Here is a 25,249-nt window from a genome sequence, read left to right as displayed (position 1 = left end):
ATTGTTAATCCAAATCAAGTCAAAATCTTATTAGCGGGTAACATGAATCTTTCTTTGATTTGATTCGACCCGCCCTAATTATTTCAGGCCCATTTTTATTACGGTCACACTTTCACACAGTGGTTATCATATAATGCCTAAAAATTCTAGAAAACGAGGAATTATTGAGATACAGTTACATAGTATAACTCTTTTACTTTATATAACATTAGAACTCATTTATTCACGTGTTATAATGTGAGAATTTATTCACGTGTTATAATATGAATGAACTAGACGACAGAATTAAGATTTTCCACTTTTGAGATATGACATCAATCAATATCCTAACACATAAACCAGTTATTTTATTTTATTTTATTTTAAAATAACGCAGTAACAAGCAAGTAGAAACTACACATAGAAAATCGAATCAAATAATCCTTATTTATTTATTTATTAAACTCCTTCCTCAATCAAATATTCCAATTTGGGTCTGCACAATGGCCCGCTTGAAATAATTTTGGGCCGGGTGTCTACATTGGGGTCATTCGGCTGAAAAGCCTAAACTCTTACCTCACGGCTCTCACTGTCTCCCAACCCTCTGTCTCTGTCTCTGCGTCTTTCTGAATTTTTGTTTCACCAAAAATGGCCGCCATGATCTCACGCAGATTCAGCTCCAAGCTTGCAAGGCTCTCTCATCCTTATTCATCATGGTCTGTATCCTCCACCTACCTCATCACCCAAAATCTCCAAGACTCTACGCCTAAACCCTTCACCCACTCCTCCAACTCCACTTTCTCACAAACACCCTCAAACCCCACCACCATTGTCAAAGACTACAAAACAGCACCAAATCCAAAACCCATAAACCCCAATCTCATTTGGGTACCAACTAGAAAATCCAGTACTCAACACCCTGAATTTATGCACCAAAGGGTTTTTGATCCACAACCCAAAAAACCCAATTTTGGTTTTACACAGTCATGTTCAAGTTACAGTACCAATTTATGGTTATCAGATCAAAGACCCAGATTTCTTTCAACCTCTAGTTCACCACCATCAGAATCTGAAAAGCCCCAAACCCCAAGTGAATACCCTAGTCAAAACCCTGATTTCAAGCACCAAGAAATTGAAGGACCGACCGTGGAGCGAGACTTATCATCCTTGGCCAATGAGACCAGAGAAGTTCTTGAAGGGATGGCAAAGAACATGTATAATCTGAGCAGGGCATTTGCTCTTCTGGGGTTGGTCCAGCTTGGCGTTGGAGCTTGGATTTCATACATAACCAAGTCCACGCCAATTCCAGAGGTCACAATTCAGAGCATTTTGGCATTTGGGTTGCCGATCTCATTGGCATTCATGTTGAGGCAGAGTCTGAAGCCGATCTACTTCTTTAAGAAGATGGAGGAGCAAGGTAGGTTGCAGATTTTGACACTCACTCTTCAGGTTGCTAAGAATTTGAATGTCTTCTTTGTTCGGGCTCGCGGGGTTTCTTTCTTGTGTATTGCTGGTTTGTCAGTTGGAGTCTTGTTTGCTGTGCTTACAAGATGAGTTTTAATTCTTGTTCATGAGATTGTTTTCATGAATTTTGATAAATGATTGTTATGTTATTGGATTTTTGTATCCTTTTATTTTACGGGAAGTGAAAACGAATCTAATAATCCCATCTTTATCTACCAAACCAGCCTATAAATCAAGCCAATGGCATTATCAGTTCAACCATCTGAAAATACCAGCAGTTCCTGCTACATGTATGTTGTTACATTTAGACCATAATCAACTCAATCAATGGTCCAGATTCATTTTACGGCGATATAATCAAAATCTTATGTTGTCGAACCGTTTGGCAAGAGAGCATTTCCCTTGTGAAGGTCATTTGGAAATGTCTTAGGAAATTATGTTTAGGATGCAGTGGTCTGTTTTGCAATTGTAACTGGCAAAATATATGGTGGCAACAATTGTAATGGACTTGGAGACTAAAATGTTCCTACATGCGCAGGAAGCAAGCTAAACAATTACTAGTACCAAAAAAAAAATGAGAAACATAAAATTTAATGGGAGTGAGAGGGGAACAATTGGAATAACTAACCCTATTATCTTCTTTTTGGGATATATTATTCTAATTTTCTTATTTGGCAGTGATTCATTCAAGAATATTTAGCATCTTCATTACTGAAAAACGCGGCATATCATGACAGACATTACTAAATTGAATTTGCAATATCTCTAAACGAAAAAAGAAAAGAACACCACAATAAAGAAAAACAAGTACCAAGAAGCTTTGCTAACATACGAGGCAACTAATCTCTCTTTTCATCCTTTTTACCCTTTTTTTTTTTGTTTATCAATGTATAAATATTACAAAGCAAAATTAACAGATTATCCTTCAAAAAAGAAACCATTTATCCGTCCGCCCTATTCACAAATTTTATCGCGAACAATATTATCTCCGGAAAAAACACCTAAGGACTCGATCCAAAATATTTTCCCTCGCTTTATCCCATGCCATAACAACCAAACCCCTCTTATATCTCCAAATCAAAAAAATAAACCAAAAATTTGCGAGTAGGGAAACCTTCCCCTCCACTTCAGCCTCCATGTAACAATGTTCTCCACCATTTACAAAAAGAATGTACTCCAATTTATTGGATTTCCAACAACCTCCAGCATTTCAAGTGGTGCAATTTCAAGTCGGGCATATTGCAGAAGGTAACATTTTTGGACTAGTTGCCCTCTGGCTTAGGTTCTGTTCGCACGTAGGTTAGACTACGAGCTGTCGGTGAAGGAACAGGATTGCTAGTGACTGGAGCACCACTCTCACCTGGAGTGGCTTGAGTATCCCGCTTCCACTGCATGCTTCTGGCACCAGGTTTGATCAGGGGACGAGGCCTATATGCACCAGACATGCCTCTTGGGAAAGGCGACCTAGCAAACCTCGCAGTGGCAAATGGGGAGCCCCGGGCAATCCGTGGCCATGTCATGACAGGAGCTGCTTCTTGATGAGCAGCGCCCCTCTTCACAACCTGCAATAGGATGACAACAAGGGTCAATATTTTGTTGCAAAGTAACTACCTTTTAAACCCTAAAAAATAAAACCATTCCATGTTCATTTTCGGTCACAGCCCAAAATGCAATCAGCACACATATTCCCTGCTATGAACAATTTACCTTACAAGATCATATGTTAAGAAGCAAGCTAAATATGATGTATGTTCCCAAAGAGCTCACAATAGCAAAAACAATCAGAGGTAATCATTACCTTAAGGATCCGTGACATGAAGGAGGTGCCATCCAGAGATAATGCATTGTCTGCCGCCTCCTTCCGTGTGAACTCTACATAAGCCGACCTGCTCAAGTAAAGTTATTTAGCAAAGAAAAACAACTGAATATGTATTATCTGCAAAGAAAAAGGAAGGATTCGGATGAGATGACACATCTTACCCTTTAGGTTGCCCAGTTGCTGCATCAGTAAGTATCACCACTTTTAGCACTTCCCCAAACTTGTTGAAATGTCGAGAAAGACTATCTTTTGTAGCAGCAAAATGGACCTGTGCATTCATAACAAAATATAATCGAAACTGATAATGCACAGAACCAAGACAATATGTCAAACCTTGAACAAGAAGAGGAGCTATTACATTGTTAACAAAGATGGTTCGAGATTCTGCATCCTCCAAAGGACGTCCAGCAGCATATAGACCTGCACGATATTCCAAGAACAAAAATTAATAAGATGTAAAGTTGCAAAGTGCTCAAATCAAGATGATACAGCACCAATAAGGAAATCAATTGTTTGAGGAGCTAGAAACAGGGTCCTGACTCCCCTAAATAAGGGGGAACAGTAACAGGAATTACGATATTAGCATGGAAGCAAAAAGAGAGCTGACTATTTCAGAGTTTCAAAACACACCAGTAGAAGAGGAAAGCATCCTTTGAGAATCTGCAGCAGGGTTCGCCTGTTATCATCAAAACAACATATTCAATGGCAGTCTCCAGGGCACCCCAAAAAAAAAAGTACTGTGGACGGGAAAAAAAAAGTGCCGCGTGGGGGTTGGGGAGATGGATCTTACATTTCCATTACTAACGGTGACAGGGTTGCTGTTCTCTTTCATGACCCGTAAATCAGATTTGGGAACCCCTACCTCACCATCCTGTATGGAAGTCCAGTCATCTGAGTCAGCAACTTCTCTTGGCTCCTGATAATGGGGTGGTTTCCAAGTATTGACATTCACAGATATGTTCACAATCTTCTGAGCAGAATTTGCAGGTGCAGTAGGTTGACCCTGATCTTTATTCCTTGATATCCGCATAACATCGTCAGCGCCCTTGCTTCCACCAGATGTCCCAGTTTGAGAAACATCAGTAACTCTACGACCCATAACATTGACATCATCAAACCCTTCATTGTCTGATATACAATCAGAAGCCAAACCAGTTTCACTTTCTAAGATTGCATTCCTTACATACTGCCCACTGTGTTCACTTTTTTTTGGATATGCTGATCGCATTTGCTCACGAATTTGGATGGCATCTTCATATACACCATCCTCAGTAGCAGCTTCTCTAAACGATGCAAGTGGGCCACTCGCCTCTGAGACATCCATTCCACGACCAAGTCGGTCAAACACACTACCTGATGATTTAACTCTTGTTACATTTTCAGCAGCTTCTGCAACAGCTTTCATTACAGTTGACATGGGATTTGGCACCCTGGCAACAGATTGAATTCGTCGAGGACGATCAGCCACTGATGAGTCAACAGTGGGTGTAGAAACCACAGAACGGAGACGCTTCAATGTGGGCTGCATTGTTGAATTTGATTGCCTTGAGGTTGTCAGCGCATCACGCATGGCAAATTGGAGTAACCGTCGAGGGGCATCAATATTCACTTGAGAAACTGGTTCCCTCTGTCAAGAAATTAAATGAGAAAGTTGGATAATAGTTATCAAAGTACATACTTTCTATACCAAAAAAGTTGTGAGCAGAATAAATATAGTCTATCGTTTTGTTTGGCTTGTCAAGCCTGAGAGCAAGTAGTGTTTTAAGATTCAACCCATCGATATGTCAGAAGAAGGCTAGTTGTACCCGTTATAGCAGTCCAAAATGATCTTCCTTAAAAACACATAAATAGCATAGTTACTCTAGTCTACAATATCATCTTAACAGAGGGAGGATTAGCAAAAGCGGACAAGATCAGCTGTATGTACATTGAAAACCGTTAATACGTTCAAAGACAGTTTATTGACACCCAAGCAACAACATGAAAGCCAATCCATGATATCAACAGCAAAATTTCTAAAAAGAAAATTATAGGAAATTGCTGTTTCAGTTCCACATAAAACGTGATCAATAATGGACCACAGACTGATTGAAGAATAATAAACAAGACAATCGCTTACAAGAGTACTTGAACAAATTTTCAGATTTTATTAGTATAAAATTGAAAACTCCAAATTACAGATAGGATAGTTCCAGAACTGAATATCAGCCTTGAATACTTTAATATAGCAGTCTATGCCAAACTTCAGCATATATTAATTATAACTATTTAATACATTGACAAAAAAAATTTACCAGTCAATACAACTGAAGAACAGATAATTATAACATTAATCATATGTCACTGATCAAAAACAGCTGCAAGACCCAAGGTCAAATTATCAGAGTCAAATTCAACTAGACCCTGCTTCAGGATCATAAAAGAAAAAATTACAAATTCAAACCTCTGTATTATGTCGCTCATCAGGCCGAATCCTTTTCCTCTGAGCTGCAGGTTGGCGCAAAGGAGATTTTGCACGACTGACTTTGCTATGACTTTTTTCATCTACATGAATATCTCCAATCTCAGAGCTTAGAAAAGGAGGGGGTTCAGCTGCATCCCTCGCTAGTCCTTTCCATTCCCTATTGTGCCGGCTTCTAGTTAATTTATTAGACTTCTCTCTTTCTGGCTCAGAACCCAAATGGTAAGAATCAGTATTTCCTGTTTGGTCACCTGATGTAGTTTTTCTTTTACTCGCATCTTCCATATCAGAATCCTGAGATTGCACATGCAAATCCAAATTTGAAGCCAGATGATCCCACAACCTATTGAGGAAAATTTTAAACAAATAATTAAAACTTTTGTCCACAATACATGTGTGACCAGAGCTAGGTTGCTAAACAACCATTATCTATGAACTAACATTGGTCATAAAAGAGGGAAAATAACCAATTACCAAGAAACAAAAGAATCACTGTCATCCCCCAAAAATACATTCAACTCATTCTTCGCTTCTTCTTTCCGCCTGCCATTCCTTAAAAGGACAATTACATATTCCTGCAACATAAGTTAGAAAACTGAGCTACAGTTCTAATGGCATAAGTTGTGCATAATTCTACATAAAGAAAAAACCAAGAGGATGAACCCAAGTAGACAATGAAACACAAACAAAAATGGAGAGGACAGCCAACTGGTCATCCAGAAGAAAAGCATCCACAAAAGGAATGTTTCACTCTCATCTTATGCAAATTAAACTCCACTGAAATGTGTATATTAAACAAATGAGATGAGAAGAAATTCTGTCATATCACTAAACATTAAATAGTATGCATATAACTCTCTTCTAATGGCATTACTTCCACATTATACACGTGAGGAAAAATCTCAAATGTACAAAATCCCATCACATGACATAACTTATGGTCCTTTAAGTGGAAATAATTCTAGTCAAACTAGTGGAGTGACACATGTTTCTGTACTATAAAAAGTATCCGACAACTAAGAATCACTTTATTAAAGAAAAAAACTACCATGTAGGTATAATAATAACCCCTCTATGCCTGGCATAACTTTACCTTCCACAATCCACAAACTTCGTAACTATCAAATTCAGTTCTTCTAATCCCTCAAAATATGCCACCACAAACCCAGTAGACCCCTATTCTGCAAGACACTGAACAGCCATGAGTCTTCTATCCGGCGCTAACCAAATATAGGTCCAACATAAGGCGTAAAAGGATTGCAATTTGAACCCAACCAGCCCACCCACGCGGGGGAAAAATTAATAAAATAAAATAAAACCCGGCCCTATCAAATGTGCTAACCCAAGCCTAACCAATTACACAACCACCATAAAGCCTAAAAAAGTGAAACCTAAAAACCAGCAACCCATTTGTTAACAACCAGGGACTAAATTACACCCAAATTTACAAGATAAGAAGAAAACCAAATATAAATCCAACATAAAGCATAACCAGTATACAACTTACACCAAGAGCAACACCCAAGTTTGATCAATCAAATTCAACCCAAATATACCTTGCATCTCCCCATGGTCACCAAATTGAGCAAAAATGATATTAAAAGGAGGGCGAGGCGGGGGAGAGAGACAAAATATCTTGCCCCTAAATAAGCCAAGTTACATTTATTCCTATTCTATGATTTCTGCCCAAAACAAGAGAACTAGAGAATAGGTGTATGCAGTTTAAGCTTATATACACATAAATATCTAGAGAGAAGGGGGTGAAGGCAAGGAGAAGGACAGAGTGAGGGAGGAGGAATTTACAAGTATATTCCTAAATAATAAGCCTTGGTTCCTAGAAACCCTTCATTATCAAAGATGTAGTTTAGAAGTTTATACTTATAGGTCTGAGATGGAACTGGACAAGACTCAGAATACTCGCATCATCTTGAACTAATAAACTTATACTATAGACCTTAGGTGCCACCCATACACATCTAAAACAAATAAAAATACAATACGGTTATATGCCAGTTAGTCATTTTTATATACCAACCCTGAAAAACTGCATTCATATCATTTACCGTATGAAATATGGGGCAAAAGAAACAACACAATGGATTAAACAAGACTGTAAATCTCAAGAAACACAAAACTTGCACATATAAAATGGTTCGTTTACACAAAAAATACATCTGCAATGCCACAACCAAAAACAGAGACATATACATGTACTTATATGCAACTTCTCAACTGTGTTGTGTAAAAGATAAGTAAATTGGTAGACTACTTCAGGATATTTAATTTTTTTGTTTAATTTTTTTGGTCCTGTCACTTTTATAATATACAGATGAGGATCATCCTTGAAAGAAAAAAAACATAATAAGATCAGAAAGCAATCTCAATGTGTCCCAAGAAAGTCCAAGAAGTACCCGAAGCTTGCTAAAATTATGTTTTAAACTTTCAATTATGGAAACCTTAAAAAGCATGTCCCTTACATCATGCCTAATGGTGTGTTGGACATACCACCTCCACAGTAGCTTAATCTCAAGACCCCAAGTAAACCCTAGGCTCGAAGCCTCTATTCCTCATAAGTCTAGGGCCAGCACCAATCCTTGAAAATGATGTTTCAAATTCATTGCACGTATAGGTCATGAGCAATACTGCAAGAAGACTTTTTCACAAGGGTATGTTCTCCCTCCCTCTCAAAAATAAACTATCTTGGAAGCTTTGTGCCTCTTAAAACTCCCCACACAGACAACCACCTTAAAAGATTCCGTATAAAAATGCCCAAGCAATGCAGTCATAAACAAAAGCCTAAAACATATGGCACACTTACAGCTCACATTTTGAACAATGGGCATATATTCCTCAAGAAAATCCAAAGGAGTGAGGTATCTTAACTTTTTTCAATCATAAAATGTACCTGACCTGAGGCAAGAGAAATGCAAACATTCTCTACATACTCATACGGTCATACCAACTAATAGTATAAACTCAAACATCTGGGTAATGACTTAGATGAAACCAAAATTCAAGAGTACTGCAATGCTTAGCATCTCCAAGTCGGACCTGATCGCCTATCTTAAAGCAAATGGCAACATTTCCTAGCCAACGTTCACTAAACCCAATTCATGGCATCAATATTGGCAGCCAAATATATTAAATTCCAGGATAAGTATAATTTAGACGGCGAAGCCAAAACCAAAGCCAAAGCTAAATCTTTCCTCCACACAAAGTAATAACCAAGAAAACCATATGCAATCACCCAATTAAAACATAAAATCAAACCGACAAATGCTCCAAAACGCAATCAAACCACTGAAAACTGGCCAACAATCATCGTAAATTTACGAACAACGCGCAAAAGGGACCAAAAGCCAAATGAGAGAGTCCGTACCACAAGAGTGTCGTCGGTGTAATCCCCCATGAATTCCTTAAGCTTCTCCCTCACACTCGCTCTCAACTTGACAACTGAATCGCCCGTCAAATTAACCCTAAAGGTCCTATCATCGACTCGATCTACGCTGCCCATCTCCACAAAACCCTAATTTCCGGCCTCAAAATAACCCCTCTTACCAAATGCTTCAGAAACCTCAACCAATTGCAAACCCCTAGCTCTCGGGTTTATAAATATCCGCAACCGAATCAAATCCCTCCCTCCTCCGGAACTGGGCGATAACTGTGAACGGAAAGATAGGGGATTTTCCCGGGAAAACGATGGAAAAGAATTCCTAGGTTATTGGGTTACAGGGTTTCATGGGAAAAAACCCCCCGGGAGCAAATTTCCGGGGAGAAAATGGAATTTTGAGAGAGAAGAGAGAGTGTTTTGATTGAGAGGTGCCTTTTGGGAAATTATATATCGCAAATTATAGTTTTCTACTGAGAGTGGGAATGCTGTGCTTTCTTTGTTTGCTGCAGGTTGGGGATAATAATTCGTATGGTTGTTTATGGGCTTTTTCCCTTTTTTGCCAACTCTTTTTCATGTATTCTTATTCTTATTTAGGTCAGCTTCTCAAAGATTTAGACAATCCGGTCCAATTTTAATTTGGGCTTTTTTTAGGCTATCTCCAACCCAAAGATCCAAACCTAAAATTTGCTGCTTTTTTTTAACTGCTGAACAGAGGATTTCTTGACTATTGTTATCCAATGGTCCAAATTCAAAATACTTTTTCATCTCGATATCTAACGGTCCAAATAAAATTAAATAGTGGAAAACTCAAAACCTTTTTTATATATAATACAAGCGATAGTCTAAACTACCATAGGGGTTTCTCACACACACTCTACCACGGTGCCATAAGAGTTCGAACCTAAAACCATTAGTATGCAAATCAAAGTATTTTTCCATTGCCCCTTTAGCGGAAAACTCAAAACCTAAAGCTACCTATCTTGATACCTTATTTTTCAGTCATAAATTTTCGCAAGTGTTTGCATATTATTTTGCATCTTGTACAAGAAGTTTTCATTCATGTAAGGGATTGTTAATTAATTTAATTTTGAATTAATTAAATAATTCAAATTTGAATGTAAATGCTATGTCAATTAGGATGTGCAATGGCGGACCCATTAATTTTTCTAAATGTGGGCTAATTTTTTTTTGTTGTTGGGAAATTGTAGTGAATTTTGTTGTACAATAAAGACTAAAGTACAAAACCAGCACTAAGCTAAAGCCCAGTTAAGCCCCTTCGTAGGTCCACCCTTAAGGATGTGGCCTTGCATGGGATGTGGGTTTTCATGAAAAGTAGTGACCATTTGATTATAAGTGAAACTAAGCAAATCGTCCTTTGAAGAATATACATTTGATTATAAACAATCGCTTCCACGTCTATAAAATGTAATTATTTTGGACTTCTTCTTTATGAAGCACTTCTGCTTATAAGTACTTTTGTTAGAAACACTTTTATTGGAATAACGTTGAAATTTTTGTTAAAAATCCAAGTACTTCCTAAAAAGCACATGATAGGTGCTTTTTCATAAAGTGTTTTTATGACCCATAAGTACGTTTTAATTGTTATGCCAAAGACAACTAGGAGCGCTTTTGGTTGTCATAAAACGCTTTTAGCCAATCCGGAAGCACTCACAAACATTCCCTAAATGAAGTCATAGCATTTTGTGAGTCACTTGCACTCTAAATAAGGGTTTGAGTTTATACGAGAGAGTGTTCAGTATAATTGTGGTTCGCTAGAGTCTTATAGCTTAGGGTGCTACTACTGTAAGGGCATGATTATTGTATTCTAAAAGACAAGTATTGGTCAACCATGAGCAACATAGTGGGCGCAAATTGTACTAAGGACATAGTATAACCTATCTTGACCTATTATCATGTTTTTTTGCCTCTACTTCATGTCTTTTTTTGGTCAAGTACTTAATGTATATGTAGCATTATTTTTGCTCATGTGTATGCATTAAACTGTGCATTTAATTACATTAATGTTTCTTGAATTTTATATGAGAATAATATAGTAATTAGACACTATTTTCCAACATATGGTTCCCCCTTAACATGAATTCAAATCTCATATTATTGTTCAAATATGAGATTTAACACTCAAAATGTGACAATCAATAAATAAAAAAAGGCTTTTTAGAAGCAATAGTATATAAATTTGTGCAAGATTTGTATTTTGGTATTTGAAAATAGAACTGGTGAGGTGCTACAATAATCATTTTTCGAGTTCAATGACTAAAATGCGAATCATGCACAAATTTCAAAACTTATTGCTCCTAAAAAAACAAAAACAAAAAGTGTTGAAAAAAATAATATGGGATAGTCATTTTGAGTTGGGCAGTTTTCGAAATACAAAACCAGGCATTGAAGTATTTAGATTGCGGTTTATTTGGATCAAGATTACACTTCTTTTATAGCAAATTGAATGACTTTTTTTTAAAATATTTCGTGACGCCTATTATACAAAAATGGCGTAATTGACGATCGGTAATTTAGTAAAGAAATTGTACATGAGTCGCTCTCTTTTCCTCTTCAAGGTTTTCCGATAAAACCACACCAAAAAATAACATTTTGAAGAAACTGACAAAACACTGCGCACGTAACATCAAGAAAGAAAAAACCCAACAGAAACAAAACATTACTGAGCACGTAACTCACTTCCACTCCAGGACAAAAAATATCAGGTAAGGCCGAGTCTATGTGAAATCTGTGTTTTTCAGAACCTGATTGGTTTACTACTTCTTATTTCAAATGCGTTAAAACCATTTTTCTGACGGTTTTCCCCCACACCCAATGAAAATCAGAAACGTGGCTAATATCTTAACATGTTGAACACATCAAATCATTGCTCGCGCTCAACCTCCACGCTCCCTCATCGCCTATAAATCCCAGCTGGAACAGGTGGCTTCGACTTCTCCTCCTCTGACACCTTTCTCTTTCCTGTTCGCTTTAGGGTTCGTCTCTCTCTCTCTCTCTCTCTCTGTGTATTTGAGTGTTCGATTTTTCAAAATTTTGATAATTTAATTATTTATTCATTGAAGGGGAGCGGATAGGGACCATCTCTCTGTGAATTACAGGTTCTACTTTGAGGAGGTTGGTTTCTCTGCGAACAGGTGAGTCGTAGATTGCTCTTCTGTCACTAATCGTTTTTGGGTTCTGCTTGTTTTGATGAAACATGTTCAAAATGTTGGAAGACGCTCAGAACTTTATGTATATGATAACAGATGTGATTTTTTGAAAATGAAATGTGAGTATGATGGTGGGTTTTGTGTTTTGATGGAAACCCAGGTGCTAATTCCAAGTTTGTGATGTTAAGAATAAGAAATCAAGGTTCTTTTGTGCAGATTATGATTTTTTTTGCAAGTTATTAGCTTGATGAGTTGGTTAAAGTGGTTTGTGTTTTTAATTTTTTCATTGGCCATGGTGAATTAGCTTAAAGTTGATTGCGTGACTTCTTCTTTCAAGACTTGAAAAGGGGATATGTATGTAAGAGGTTAGGTTTTCTGATGAGTATGTTTTCTGTATTAATATAAATCTATGAAGAAATCAATGACTCAGTACCACGAAAAAGAATTCGAATTCGTTAAAACCATCCATTTACTCTCTTCTTTCTTTAAAAAAAATAGAGAGAGAAAATGAAAGGTAGGAACAAGCATGTGGAAGGGCTTTTGAGTATTGTTCATGAGCTGTCTGAGAAGCTAATTTCTTGAAAGCTATGGAGCGCAATATTTATATGAGTTTTTAGATTGTCTCAATGTTTCCTAGCCTTGTATCGAGAACAAGGGGATTAGTTTCAATTGTTGTTTTGAGGTTTTTTGCAAGGTTCATTGAGTTTACAGAAAGATCCACGTATTTTCTTCTGATGGTGATTTTACCTTAACTAGGTATTTTAATTTTCTAGGACAAAGAGGGCAATGTTCCTATCAATAGTTGTATGCTTCAATCGCTACTATCTGCCCCAATGTTGAGCAAATATATGTGTTTAATGTTTGGATTATTGTGTTTTATTTTTTTCGGTAAAGCATTTTAGCAGAAGTATGATTATGTGGTTATTATGCTGACTGGCGAATTTTCATGAAGGTTTTAGCCTGTTATTTTCATGAAGGTTTTAGCCAAGGCTTGTTGTATCAAATGCCCACAAATAGGCATAAGCTGATGCGTAGCTCTTGAGTTGCAAAGCATAACCAATCAGAAAAGCTAATCTCTGAATTTACATTGATGGAACTCTCTCGGACAAGATGAAAAAATTGCAAAATTTATTCCCTGCTCTTCTGTTAACCTGTCTCTGTCTGTCTGTCTCTGTCTCTGTATCTGTATCTGTCTCTCTCTCTGTCATGATGGATGAACTACACACTTTTCTTTTCAATGGACATTCATGTTCTTTCAAATTTGCATTTTCTGTTTAACCCGTTGAACAATTAAAAGAATAAAGAATGTTGCCGAAGGTTTTCACCTTCTAAATCATAGGGTGGCAAAGTGAAAACTACTAATACTGTCATACACCAAGGGTTAATTTTCCCTAGCAGAAAAAGAAAAGTAAAAAGCGACCATTCTTTTTCGTTCCTAACTTTTAAATGATATGTCTAGTTAAATGGAACTCTTTCATTTGTATGAGTTTCATATTCAGGCTTCATAGTTAGAATTGTCAATACAGCTTCAATAATTATCTCAACTTTAGCCAAGTCATTGTGACACATGAGGCATGCTTCTGTCCAGTGTGACTGAATGGAAGTCCGAACCACAAATTAGAAGGTTATGAAATATTAGAAGACGTGCAAATATTATATGAAGGCAATGAAAGCATTAGGGAAAAAAGTAAGGCAAAAACAAAACAACAATAGATGGAACAGAAGACATTTTGTTGTGTGATACAAGGGTGTTTGTTGGAAGTTGGTGACAGTAATGGCTTGTTAGTCTTTGTCAAGAGTCAGTTGAAGAAATGGTAGGTTTTCTTCTTGGAATGAAATAAAGGGATTGAATTTATTATTGTTGTTGAGTTTTTGGGTTTCCAATACTGTATCTGTGGGTTTTGGCATCCAGTGAATTGAATATACATTTCAGATTTTGCATGTTTTATACTCATATACTTGCAGGAATTGCAGATATTTTATACTTGTATTGCTAGGTAGTTGCAGGAATGGTGTTCTCTACTTTTTGCTTTGTCCTGTAAACAATGAATTGTTTATTTGTCAGTATGGTTTCACTTTGATTTGGGACAGCGGAAGTTAGAAATGTCTACGCCTTATGGGGTGTCATTGTCCGTCTCTTTTGTATGTGTCGAATATTGGACAGTTGCTGCTATAATTTCTTTGTTTCTCTCTTTATTTTGTTGAATGTCATGAAAGTATCTGGTTAGAAGTATAAGGTCTTTTTAATCCAACTATGAAGCCATTAATCATCAATGAAGATAGCAAAGCATGATTAAATCATCATTTGTGAACAATAAGAATAAAGCAGAAAGCCATCTTTTTCTTCATAAATTTGTCATTGAATAGGGTTGACCATCTAATAATATGGTTCTTTGGAAGGGTATATAGTAAAGGAAGGGACACACTGATTTTCTGTTTGATTTCTTTGGTAAAGTTTGAGGGAGCATACTCTTGATTGATGCATCTGATGTTGTATTATACTTTTTAAAATGTAAAAAAATTCCTATTAATATGCAGGGCCCTGAAAAATGATTTCTAATGGAAACTTATCTGCTCCTGTTTCCTTTATGTACAAGTGAAACCTTAAGGTCTTTCTTGATTATCCATGTGAATTTTGTTTTTGTTTTTGTGAAACCAATGTAATAATATTTAAATAACCAAGATGAGTATTGAGAGCCAACCTCAAACTAAGTTTAGGTAACTGATAAGATCCTGTTAGGGTGTCATGGTTAAAGCATACATTAAAGAGTCATTTTCCCTTAAGTATGGTACTTAGAAATGACGATTTACATTTCCATATAGTTTTTCCGTCACAGCAAAGATATGGACTGGTCGTTTCATGTCTTGTTCTAAAGATTTAAACTACTATGTTGAATTTAATTTAGTGGGTGAATTGTAGATGTCAGGTGGGGAGAGATTTCTACCCTGTGGTTGTGTTATCATATATTTTTGGAGACCTTAAGGAATTATGGTGCAGGAAAATTTTAAAAAAATGGAGCACAACGAGACAGGGTGCCAAGCTCCTCCTGAAGCTCCCAAGCTCTGTGCCAACAACTGCGGATTCTTTGGAAGTGCAGCAACAATGAATTTGTGTTCCAAATGCCACAAGGACTTGGTATTGAAGCAAGAACAGGCTAAAGTGGCTGCAGCATCCATTGATTGTGCTGTGAATGGCAATCCCAATGACAGAGGGAAGGAGCCTATTGCTACTGTTGATGTAGATGTACAAGCTGGGTCTGCAGATTTGATGCTCATCTCAACACAGGCTTCCTCTACTCCATCTTTGGACATTAAGAGTGAGGAGAAGGTGAAAGAGACTCCAAACAAGTGCGGAACTTGCAAGAAACGTGTTGGTCTAACCGGCTTCAATTGTCGTTGTGGAAATCTCTTTTGTTCACTCCATCGCTACTCGGATAAACACAACTGCCCCTATGATTACCGAAGTGCTGCTCAGGATGCTATAGCAAAAGCCAACCCGGTTGTGAAGGCAGAAAAGCTGGACAAAATCTGATAAATGTCTCGGAATGAGGGTTCATCTTTTTATCTATTGCACACATGCTCTCATTTCTACCCATGTGGCTTCTGCTTATGTTAAGTTGATCTTGTTATGTTAGGTCTCTTGTGTTATAGATGTGGTTGGAAGCTGTTGTGGGAGTATTTCAAATGTCAGGAACGATTGTGTGTAATAATCCCAGCCGTTGGTGAGGGCCAGGAGGCTGTCACTGGGCTTTGCTATGGATGATGTTTTGGATCTTGTTTATTTTGCTTCTTGAGTATTTAATTTAAGCCCAAGTAGTAGTACGCTCAAGTAACACGCATGTAATGCTTGTAGTTTTTTTTTCTCTCGACCTTACCCTCATTTGGTTGTTCGGCTTGGATTGAATTGGAGTTGATTACTAGTCAAGGTCTCTTTGAATCCAACATTTATAAGTTCATCAAACAATAGTGAAAATAGTTCAATCAAACCTACTAAAAGTTGGAAAATAGAAGAATTTTAAAAAATTCTTAGAACTTCTTAATACTATTCGCCCTAACTTTAAATATAAATTTGCTGTTCAGTCATGTTTTTATAAAACGTGAAACACATGCTGTTGACTAGATTAATATTTATCTTAGTTACCTTTTCGACAGGACAGTACCGAATGAAGAATGCTAACTACCTTCCATCTTCTCCTCTTCTTATATAGATTTATGTATAAATGGAGTACACGTGGAATAAATTAAATAAAGAATGCAAGAAGTATGTAGCTGGCACATAGATTTATATATAAATGGAATATACGTGTAAAAAATTAGACGACGAATACAAGGAGAATGTAGCTAGCATTCCTCGGTACTGAATAGCATGCCAATTAACACTATATGGACCAGATTAATCTGTATCTTAATTAAGCCTAATACTTATACTTTAACATAAATAATAAGATGTATATGATGAACCTTTAGGTAGGAAGAGCATAGTAGGGCCCACACACGCCCATCCCAATCTTAATATTGTTGGAAGTTGAGGTGAGTCAGACGGTGGTGGTGGGGCTGGGTCATCTATGACCGACCCTTTTTGCCCACTTGCTATCCAACAAGGTACATCGGCCACGTGTGAACCGCGTGGCATCCAATCAGAGCCTTCGATCTCACCGTGTTTGACTTTGCGATAACAACTAGTCACTATCCTTTGGACCCAGTCAAGTGGTGGGCTCAAGCTCAAACCACAGCGGTTCTCAGATTATGCCGCTGCATTTATTTATTTTATTATTAGTGCTGAGAGAGAGAAACAGCTGCACTCTTTCAAAACCATGGCCGTGAAAAGACTTTGAAATTCCCTAAGAGCATCTCCAAGGAAAATGTCAAATAAAAAACATCAAATTTGAATTTGACGGCCTATGTGGCAATTTAACATCATGAACAACTTCTTATTCCACCCGAACTGTTAAATAAAATTATTATTTTATTAAAGAATAAATGAAAAACAAAGAAAATATGGTAAGAGAAAAGCACATGGAAGCTTGAAAACGTCACTTTTATACATAGCAGGCGGGGCCCATTCATTAAAAAACTCTCGATAATTGAAATAACGTCTTTGTTACATGCTGTCAAAATTGCCGCTGGTTCACAAGACGTTATTTACACGTCGGATATAGCACTTCGGGTGGATATGAGTCAGCCGCCTTTTCTAGCCATTTAGCACTCCACCTGGCTTTTGACAGCTCGGAGATGCTCTAACAACACAACCTTTTTTGAAAAAGGACATTATTTCCCAACTTACCACGAACGAAGTATTCTTACTTTCTACAAATCAAATTTTGACATATATGCATAAATAATTTATCAAAAATGACCAAGTACAAACCATATTTATATCGTGAATACTTCGAAATCTTGGATGTATGTCCTCATGCCCAAATTATTAATCATTTTAAAAATATCAATTAGCTTTTTTTCCACAAGATATTTTATACTTACGAATAAACGATTTGCACGGGATAAAGAAATCTCATCGAGCGAAATGTACGGTTGTGAAATCATTGTTTAATGTTTTTTTTAATTTGGCTAGACCCCGTTGGCTTTTCCCTCCGTTCCTATTATGTAGTTACAACGTTGAATCAATATCATAATTTCCATACATTGATATTGTTACAAACTTATATTAACCAAAATAGAAAATCTTAACGTAACATGGGGAAAGTAGGTGAATGAAACAGAAATAGTTTTTGCGTTGTGTTTTTTTCTCTTTTGTCTTGTTTTGTTTTTGCGGTGAACAGGAATTTAGTTAGGCTCCTCATATTGGCACACGTAGAGGAGGGGAGACGACGACGCGTGTGACGTACACGTGTGTGTTGGACGAAAACGGAGAGAGCGACTTCTTCCTGAGACGACGAAATGGGTCCAGTCAGATAGGGCGGCTTCGCCTCATAAAGCAGGACGCGAGAAATTGCCCCTGTCACCACTATTCCCCAGTGGGGCTTTCTAATTTTTCCCCGTTTCCCATTTTACCCTTCCACTTGCATTGCAATTCTTCTAGGATCCCGTACATTTTTAATTTTTTTTAATTTTTGTTTTGCTCTTCTTTAACCCACGCAAGGCAACAACAGAAAACAATAAACTATTTACTCCTTTCTTCCTAGTGGAAGACAGGAAATATCCCTCTCACCTCACACCCACTTTTTTTAATTATCTTTTTCAAATTCTTGTTTAATTAATACTAATCTCTTCCCACGCGCTTTCACACTTATAATTTAAATTTATTTTAAAATTAAAAAAGATAACCATAAAAATAAGAACCATTATAATTTTTTTTAATATGAAAAAGTATGAATTTATTATATTATCCTCATTTAATTAATAATTTCAATTCTTAATGTTCACATTAACTAATGACATTTTCTAGAATTTTGAATGTTTTACCATTATCTGTCTTCTGCTTTAAATATATAGATTCAGCTTAATTTCATGATGATTTTTTTGGTTTTTTTTATTTTTTATTTTAAAAAAACTTTCTTAAAGAATGAAGAAAAAGAAAAAGAATATGAAGCTTTATAAGACATACATACTTTACCATATGAAATAAATTCTTGTAGGCTAAAGATGTCAATCACCCTAAATTGGGAAGGCATCCATGAGGCAGCTTTTATTCCAATGCAGGATAACTAAAGGTAGAAAGAAAAAAAACCAAGGAAGTAAGAAATTGCTTTTCAAGCGTTCTTTTTATATATGATAGCTTTATAGCAAATCATGAGAATGACTAAATAAGGGGGTTTCGTAATTTGGAAGCAATTGTTGTAAGATAACTTAAAATCTCACTAATTTTTGAACTGTTAAAATAAAATCAAAATATTTGCATGCATCCGTTATAATATAAATTGAGTTTTGTTTTTTAGATCAAAAGAGCAATTTCAGGAAATTAACTTCAACTATACAATTAAAGACATCAACATGACATCTAAAGCACCAATTTCAAAAGAACAACAAACTAAAATGCTAAAAACAAAACTAAAACGGACAAAAGTTGAACTAAAAACTACTAAAGTATCTAAGATTTCCCAAAATCGTTGATTTGTTCATATTGCCCTACTTGGAACACCCATAATCCTTCTCTTAATTTGATTGTTGTTATTTGAACCATCTTAATGACTATATCGTTTATTTTTTTATTCTGCTATCTATTACCGAAATGGTACATCAAGAAGGTATAAAGTAGTTTTTCTAATAATGTGCATGTGAGTCCACTACATAACAATGACATGAGAACAATTGCATAAGAGTAGAAACCAATTAATTTGTGTAAACAAATGAATAAATAAATTATTGTATGATTGATGAACAATTATTCAAATAAAAATCCAGACAGAACGAATTCATCTTTAATCTTTCGAGTTATTTAGATTAGAAATAAAGAAATGAAAAAGAAATTAGAACATCCGCCACCAATAGAATCAATCAGACGGCTGCATATTGATATCATGCTGCATGTGGGTAAAAAATGCGGGTCCCACCGAACCTTAAAATAAGCTTTGTCAGGGATAAGCCTTTTCTCAATAATGACGATTACCACGTCAGAACCAATCTAGAGCAAGCAACCTAAGCCAAACCAAAGAGCCAAAATAATTAAATTTAAATTTTAACTTAATTTAATTTAGTTCTTTAAGCAAAAGGTCATAATTAAAGAAAAGTAGGCAGGGTATTTTGGTAAAAATAAAACGCAGAAATGTTTTATACGCGTCTCTATGAGGCCCATATTCCATCGCCATTACCGACCTTTCAGTCCTTCATATCCCCATTTCTCTGTCTCCTCCCTCGCCCACCCAAACCTCTCAAACCTCTCTCTTCTCTCTCTCTCTCTCTAGAAACCACAACTTTCTTTTTCTCTCTCTAGAAAACCTCAACCTCCATATCCTTTCTATCTATATCTCAAAAGAAAAAAAAAAAGAAAAAAATCAGAGAAGCGAAGAGAAGAGAGATCGATCGATCGATCGGAATCTGAATGAAAAAAATGGCTCAGAGAACGGAGAAGGAAGAGACGGAGTTCAAGGTCCCCGAAACTCTAACGCACTGCGTCAACAACTGCGGCGTCACAGGCAATCCCTCCACCAACAACATGTGCCAGAAGTGCTTCAACGCCTCCTCAGCCACCACCACAGCAACCTCATCTTCGGCTGTGACTTTGAAGTTTTCCGGCGAGAAAAGTCCGAGATCTAGCTCCTTTAGCTTCGAGGCTCCGGCCGAGATCACCCGCAGAACGACGGCGTCCGAGGTCGTGAGATCGGACGAATCGGCGAATCGGCGAGTGGTAAACCGTTGCTCCGGATGCCGGAGAAAGGTCGGGTTGACCGGATTCCGGTGCCGGTGCGGCGAACTCTTCTGCTCTGAGCACCGGTACTCCGACCGTCACGTGTGCAGCTACGACTACAAGGCCGCGGGTCGCGAGGCCATCGCGAGAGAAAACCCCGTGGTCAAGGCAGCGAAGATCGTCCGGGTTTGATAATTAAATTTGTAGAAATGGAACCGAAAACATTTCTGAATTTTCTCGGGAAAATTAAAATTAATTCTCGAGAAAGTTTCAGAGGAAATTTGTGCTGGATTATCAAGGCGTCTCTCTCTCGGAGATCATCACCGATCGTTTAGATTGAGAGAAACAGTTTTAGGAGCAGAAGAGACGACGGAGAGAGAGATCGCTTCGTTATTGAAGAAAATCAAATTCTCTCTGATAATTATTTTTTTTAAATTTTATTGTGTTTTCTTTTCTTTGGCTTGGAAAATGATAAAATTATTGTGATTTACGATATTCGATGTGTTTGTTGGTAATAGTTGGTGTTCAGCTTTTTCTAGTTTTAATATTTCTTTTTTCTGCGATGTTTGAATGGCAGTTGAATGTTAATTCGAAGAAGAGACAGGGTGTTTTATGTCATTTCGAAAGTTTGCAACTGGAAAATCCAGTTGGGAGAGAGGAGGGTTGGAAGCTATGGGGCCCACCGTATGGGCAACTTAAGGGGTTCTTACAATTATTTATTTCTCGCGATGGAACGAGATGATAACTTGATACGAGTGGGTATATTGCCTAGACGAGTTGAAGAGGGCGTATGGGAGGGTGACACGTGTGCATGGCATAAACCATTAAAGCTGTAAAGTATGAAGTGAGGTGCAGGGAACATTTGCGTATGGTAACTGGTCGCTGTTTTCAACATAAAGGAAGAGTGGGGGCGAGGATCTCGAGGGCTTGAGAGATCTGACGGCCGAGATTGAGTGGCGGTGGTGGGTGTAAAGAATAGATGACGTGGATGAGTGCGCATGCATACACTTGCATGGTGGGCCATGCATTGGGGGGGTTTGTGTGGGGACCACATGTAGGTAGGTCCGCCTTTCGTGACCTTTCAGTCACATGAAAAGCTGTCAGAAAAGTACATATGTATAATATAATGTATTATCTGTGAAGGGTATATTTTTGCTATGAACTTTAACCAAGATGTACTCTCACGACATTTCTTAACTTTTGACACGTGTTCTTTGGCATAATCATAGTTGACTCTTTACTTTGTATTTATGCAACTATGGTTATGCCAAGGGACACGTGTCAAGTGTTGAGAAGGATGGTGAGAGTACATATTGAGTTAAAGTGATGAGTAAAAATGTACCTTGTTAATGTGTAGGTGTGTGTATGTATAATGCATGTAACGACGTCGTCAAAGTGCTGAGTTTTGCCTATGGGGAGTTTGGGTTGGTTGGAACTTGGAAGCATGAGTTGTTTCCTGCTAGGCAGTGGAAAGTGTTTGGACGACGAGGCATGCGACCAAATGCGTGTGGCATCACATACAAAATTAATTAGCCTCCCACCAATTTTGGCCACGCATGAATTAAATGGTTGGATTGGACTCGTAAGACTAGACTGGAACCAAACCCTGTTTCGAAATCTGGTTTCGTGACGTGATCGTTGTTTGGTGAACTTATAAATAATCGGATTAGACTTATTAAATTGAATAACAATTCGTAATATTATGCGTATGAATCTTGTCTAAGAAACATGATTCATAAAGACGGACTTGAATTTAATTTCAATTCAGTACAAATCGAGCAACCAAACGAGACCTTAAAGGCGCAATTCCGACCCTCTTAGTCACAACGAAGAAGATGTTGAGGGTCATTCTTGGCAATGTTTGTTGGGAGCAGCTAATGCAAAGGCTCTTTTTCCCCCATAATAGAAGTGAAACATGTTTTCCATTGACGGGAAAATCCACCCAATCTAAGGCTAAATTGTCTACATGACGCACCATGACCTATCTTGCAAATTAATTGAGGTTGGCTAATTTTGAAAACTGTAGTACGGATGGTAATATGAAAAACCGAATTGTTGAAAATATATGTTAGCTAATAAAATACAGATTCATATATATATATATATATATATATATATGGTTCAAATATAAAATATTTAAGCGTTGACCACATGCATGTTGCCGTGTACTCCACGTAACTTCTTGTCATAAAAATAATCCAATTCGAACCCCTGAATCCTTCAAAATCAGGTAAAAATAAAACTGTCGTATTTGTTTATTTTATTTGTCCTCGAGTAAGGTAAAGCCTAAAATTGTGGTCAATTAGGAGGAGGCTCCCCGTGTTGATTTTTTATTTTTATTGTTTTAGGGGTCAAATCCAGGGGACAAATTATAGAACCAATTTTTGGACCCAATTTCATGCCTTTTATTTCACAAGGGCCAAAACATACAATTAAAAAATTAAAAGAAAAGGTGCACAAGGACCCACTTTCCTAATCACCAAAATCATGTCATCACTTGACTTATTAGCAGCCCATACCATTCAATCGATATACTTAATAATGAAGTTATATTAAAGATAAGTACATAATCAAAGGAGTGAAGAGTGACATATGATGAATTCGAACCCGAAACCTCGAATCTAACAACTTATACGATATTTGAACTCGAAACCTCTTTATTAAAATGGTTTTAAATAAAAAGATATAGTTTGATAATTTTTTATTTATGAGAATTTAGGGTTTAACCAGTTTTTATGGGTGTAGTGATGGTCATGTCATAGCAGTTGTTGGGTTTCCAGCTGTCCATAGAGAGCTGAAGTTGCCGACTCCTTGTGTGGGAAGCTTTTCTTAGAGTTCAATAATTTGGTTGTGTTTTGTAAACATCAACTACAATGCGACACTATTCGCCATCTCCTTCTTGTTTCCTTATGTTTCACACATCTCCTCTCACCCTTACTTGCTCCACATGTTTCTCATGCCTAGCTGATCTGGCATGCCAAGTTGTCGCCTAGGTCGATATTTATGCAACAACGAGATATTTAGTTAATTAAATGAGTTTGTAATTTAAGTGATTAAGAACATTTATTCCAACGCCATATTTGACACCCGACTACTTTTTCAACCTTCTCGCGTAAAGTGGGCGGAGCGTAGAAATGTTGAGTCCAACATTGCAAATTTAGTGGAACTGAAAAGAACATATCTCTATGTAGATAGGATGGTAATTTGTAAAAAATGGGGGAAAAGCATATATGTCAAAGAGCCACTAGATTTGAGAGAAGATCAGAATTCCAATCAACAAAGTGGGTCGTAAGGGGTAGGGCACCATACAGCTATGCAGCACATTTTCAATTGCCCAAAATGGCTGTCAAAAAAATCAAAAGACATCTCATTGGTTTTTCCCCAAGAGTGGTTCTAAGCGATTCATGTTTCCACTGGACTACTTTATATATACTTCTCATACAATACAAGCCACTTATTTTCATGGATAATGCCTCCACCTTGCACCATGGTCAAGATCATTTAAATGGACAGCTTCATCAGATCTGGCAATTTTGTTACCAGAAGCTCCCAAAAACCCCATAACATATTCCTGCAATGGAATCCATATACAGAAAGCAATGTGAAATAACAACTTTATATTCAAGTGCGCATGAGGACAGCCGACCCCATCGAAAATTCTTTTATTAAAAGGTTAGTGGAGGAGAGGCCCAGTAAACAGGAGAAATTATAGAATACTACGGTAGTATAGTCATGTGACACATTTTGTACACGTGTTATATAATATGGATGGGCGACAAAGTTTATTTTCCCCTTTTTTGGCTTTAGGGAATAGTATCAATAAATATCCACTAATATTATAACAGGTGGTCGTACTACCGTAATCTATACTAGCCTTTCTGCACGCGCTTCAGCGCCTGCGAGAGGCTTTTTTTAAAAAAAAATTTATTTTATTTTAAAATTAAAAAAGATCATGGGTAGTTGTGTTCCATAAAAATAAGATCCATTATCTTATTTTTATTTTTATTTTTATTTTTTTAAATATGAAAAAGTGTGAATTTACTATATTATCCTCATTTAATTAATAATTTCAATTCTTAATGTTTGCATTAACCAAGGGTATTTTCTAGTATTTTGAATGTTTCACCATTCTCTGCCTTTTGCTTTATATATATAGATATAGAGCAAAAAACTGAGAATGGTAAAACATTCAAAATACCATAAAATGCCCTTGGTTAATGCAAACATATAGAATTGAAATTATTAATTAAATTTAAATGAGGATAATATAGTAAATTCACACTTTTTCATATTTAAAAAATTAAAATTTAAAAAAAGAAGAAGATAATGGATCCTATTTTTATAGAACACAACTACCCATTATCTTTTTTAATTCTAAAATAAATTTAATTTTTTTATAAAAAAAAAACCCTCTCGTAGAAAAGGCTAGTATTCTATAATATCAAAAGTTTTAAAGTTAATTATCTTTTTATTTTAAAAAAAATAAAAATAAAAAATGGAAAAGTTGTATCAAAAGTTTGTTTGATCCAAATGATTAAATGCCATTCAGTGCAAAAGAATCTTCAGAAAATCCTCTTCACCGGCCAAATGATTAAGCAGTATCCTTGATGACATCTTCCACGCCTGTTCAACTAAATAATGCTTATTGGTCACAGCTTTAACC

The 25,249-nt window shown here is 36.7% G+C and overlaps 4 protein-coding genes across 6 annotated transcripts; 3 read left to right on the top strand and 1 right to left on the bottom strand.

Annotated features, from left to right (window-relative positions):
• The first annotated feature begins 545 nt into the window (after positions 1-545).
• On the top strand, positions 546-1,592 carry LOC110764220 (uncharacterized). The gene has a single exon (XM_021967135.2). It carries the CDS (start codon positions 628-630, stop codon positions 1,531-1,533), a length of 906 nt encoding a protein of 301 aa, XP_021822827.1. The 5' UTR covers positions 546-627; the 3' UTR covers positions 1,534-1,592.
• Positions 1,593-2,251: 659 nt separating this feature from the next.
• Positions 2,252-9,628, bottom strand: LOC110764215 (RNA binding (RRM/RBD/RNP motifs) family protein). Of its 3 annotated transcripts, none has more exons than XM_021967129.2 (9): positions 9,103-9,628; positions 6,198-6,298; positions 5,706-6,066; positions 4,053-4,889; positions 3,893-3,938; positions 3,621-3,682; positions 3,424-3,530; positions 3,242-3,329; positions 2,252-3,005 (listed from the first exon to the last, which is right to left on the bottom strand). In XM_021967129.2, the coding sequence occupies exons 1-9, from the start codon at positions 9,235-9,237 to the stop codon at positions 2,706-2,708; spliced, it is 2,037 nt and encodes a 678-aa protein (XP_021822821.1). In that variant the 5' UTR covers positions 9,238-9,628; the 3' UTR covers positions 2,252-2,705. The 3 variants fall into 3 exon arrangements, with proteins under 3 accessions (XP_021822821.1, XP_088105112.1, XP_088105111.1); XM_088248986.1 differs by lacking the exon at positions 9,103-9,628 and adding an exon at positions 8,201-9,064; XM_088248985.1 differs by lacking the exon at positions 9,103-9,628 and adding an exon at positions 6,817-6,957.
• A 2,354-nt stretch (positions 9,629-11,982) lies between these two features.
• On the top strand, positions 11,983-16,110 carry LOC110764213 (zinc finger A20 and AN1 domain-containing stress-associated protein 8). Its single transcript, XM_021967127.2, has 3 exons — positions 11,983-12,107; positions 12,195-12,266; positions 15,280-16,110. The coding sequence occupies exon 3, from the start codon at positions 15,295-15,297 to the stop codon at positions 15,811-15,813; it is 519 nt and encodes a 172-aa protein (XP_021822819.1). The 5' UTR covers positions 11,983-12,107; positions 12,195-12,266; positions 15,280-15,294; the 3' UTR covers positions 15,814-16,110.
• A 3,923-nt stretch (positions 16,111-20,033) lies between these two features.
• Positions 20,034-21,101, top strand: SAP5 (A20/AN1-like zinc finger family protein). Its single transcript, XM_021967126.2, has one exon. The coding sequence runs from the start codon at positions 20,281-20,283 to the stop codon at positions 20,776-20,778; it is 498 nt and encodes a 165-aa protein (XP_021822818.1). The 5' UTR covers positions 20,034-20,280; the 3' UTR covers positions 20,779-21,101.
• Positions 21,102-25,249: the final 4,148 nt, after the last annotated feature.

Source organism: Prunus avium, chromosome 2 (assembly GCF_965620075.1).
Source record: "Prunus avium chromosome 2, drPruAviu1.hap1.1, whole genome shotgun sequence".
Lineage (NCBI taxonomy): Eukaryota > Viridiplantae > Streptophyta > Magnoliopsida > Rosales > Rosaceae > Prunus > Prunus avium.
Note: the sequence above shows the minus strand (reverse complement) of the source record. Positions and strands in the feature narration are given on the sequence as shown.

What these genes read in the sequence shown, in the direction of transcription:
- SAP5 (XM_021967126.2), top strand. Translation starts at nt 20,281, where the DNA reads ATGAAAAAAATGGCTCAGAGAACGGAGAAGGAAGAGACGGAGTTCAAG.
- LOC110764215 (XM_021967129.2), bottom strand. Translation starts at nt 9,237, where the DNA reads ATGGGCAGCGTAGATCGAGTCGATGATAGGACCTTTAGGGTTAATTTG. An exon ending in AGTGATTCTTTTGTTTCTTG is followed by an intron (nt 6,067 to 6,197) that starts GTAATTGGTTAT and finishes TTTCCTCAATAG; the next exon opens with GTTGTGGGATCATCTGGCTT. An exon ending in ATGAGCGACATAATACAGAG is followed by an intron (nt 4,890 to 5,705) that starts GTTTGAATTTGT and finishes ATTTCTTGACAG; the next exon opens with AGGGAACCAGTTTCTCAAGT.
- LOC110764220 (XM_021967135.2), top strand. Translation starts at nt 628, where the DNA reads ATGGCCGCCATGATCTCACGCAGATTCAGCTCCAAGCTTGCAAGGCTC.
- LOC110764213 (XM_021967127.2), top strand. Translation starts at nt 15,295, where the DNA reads ATGGAGCACAACGAGACAGGGTGCCAAGCTCCTCCTGAAGCTCCCAAG.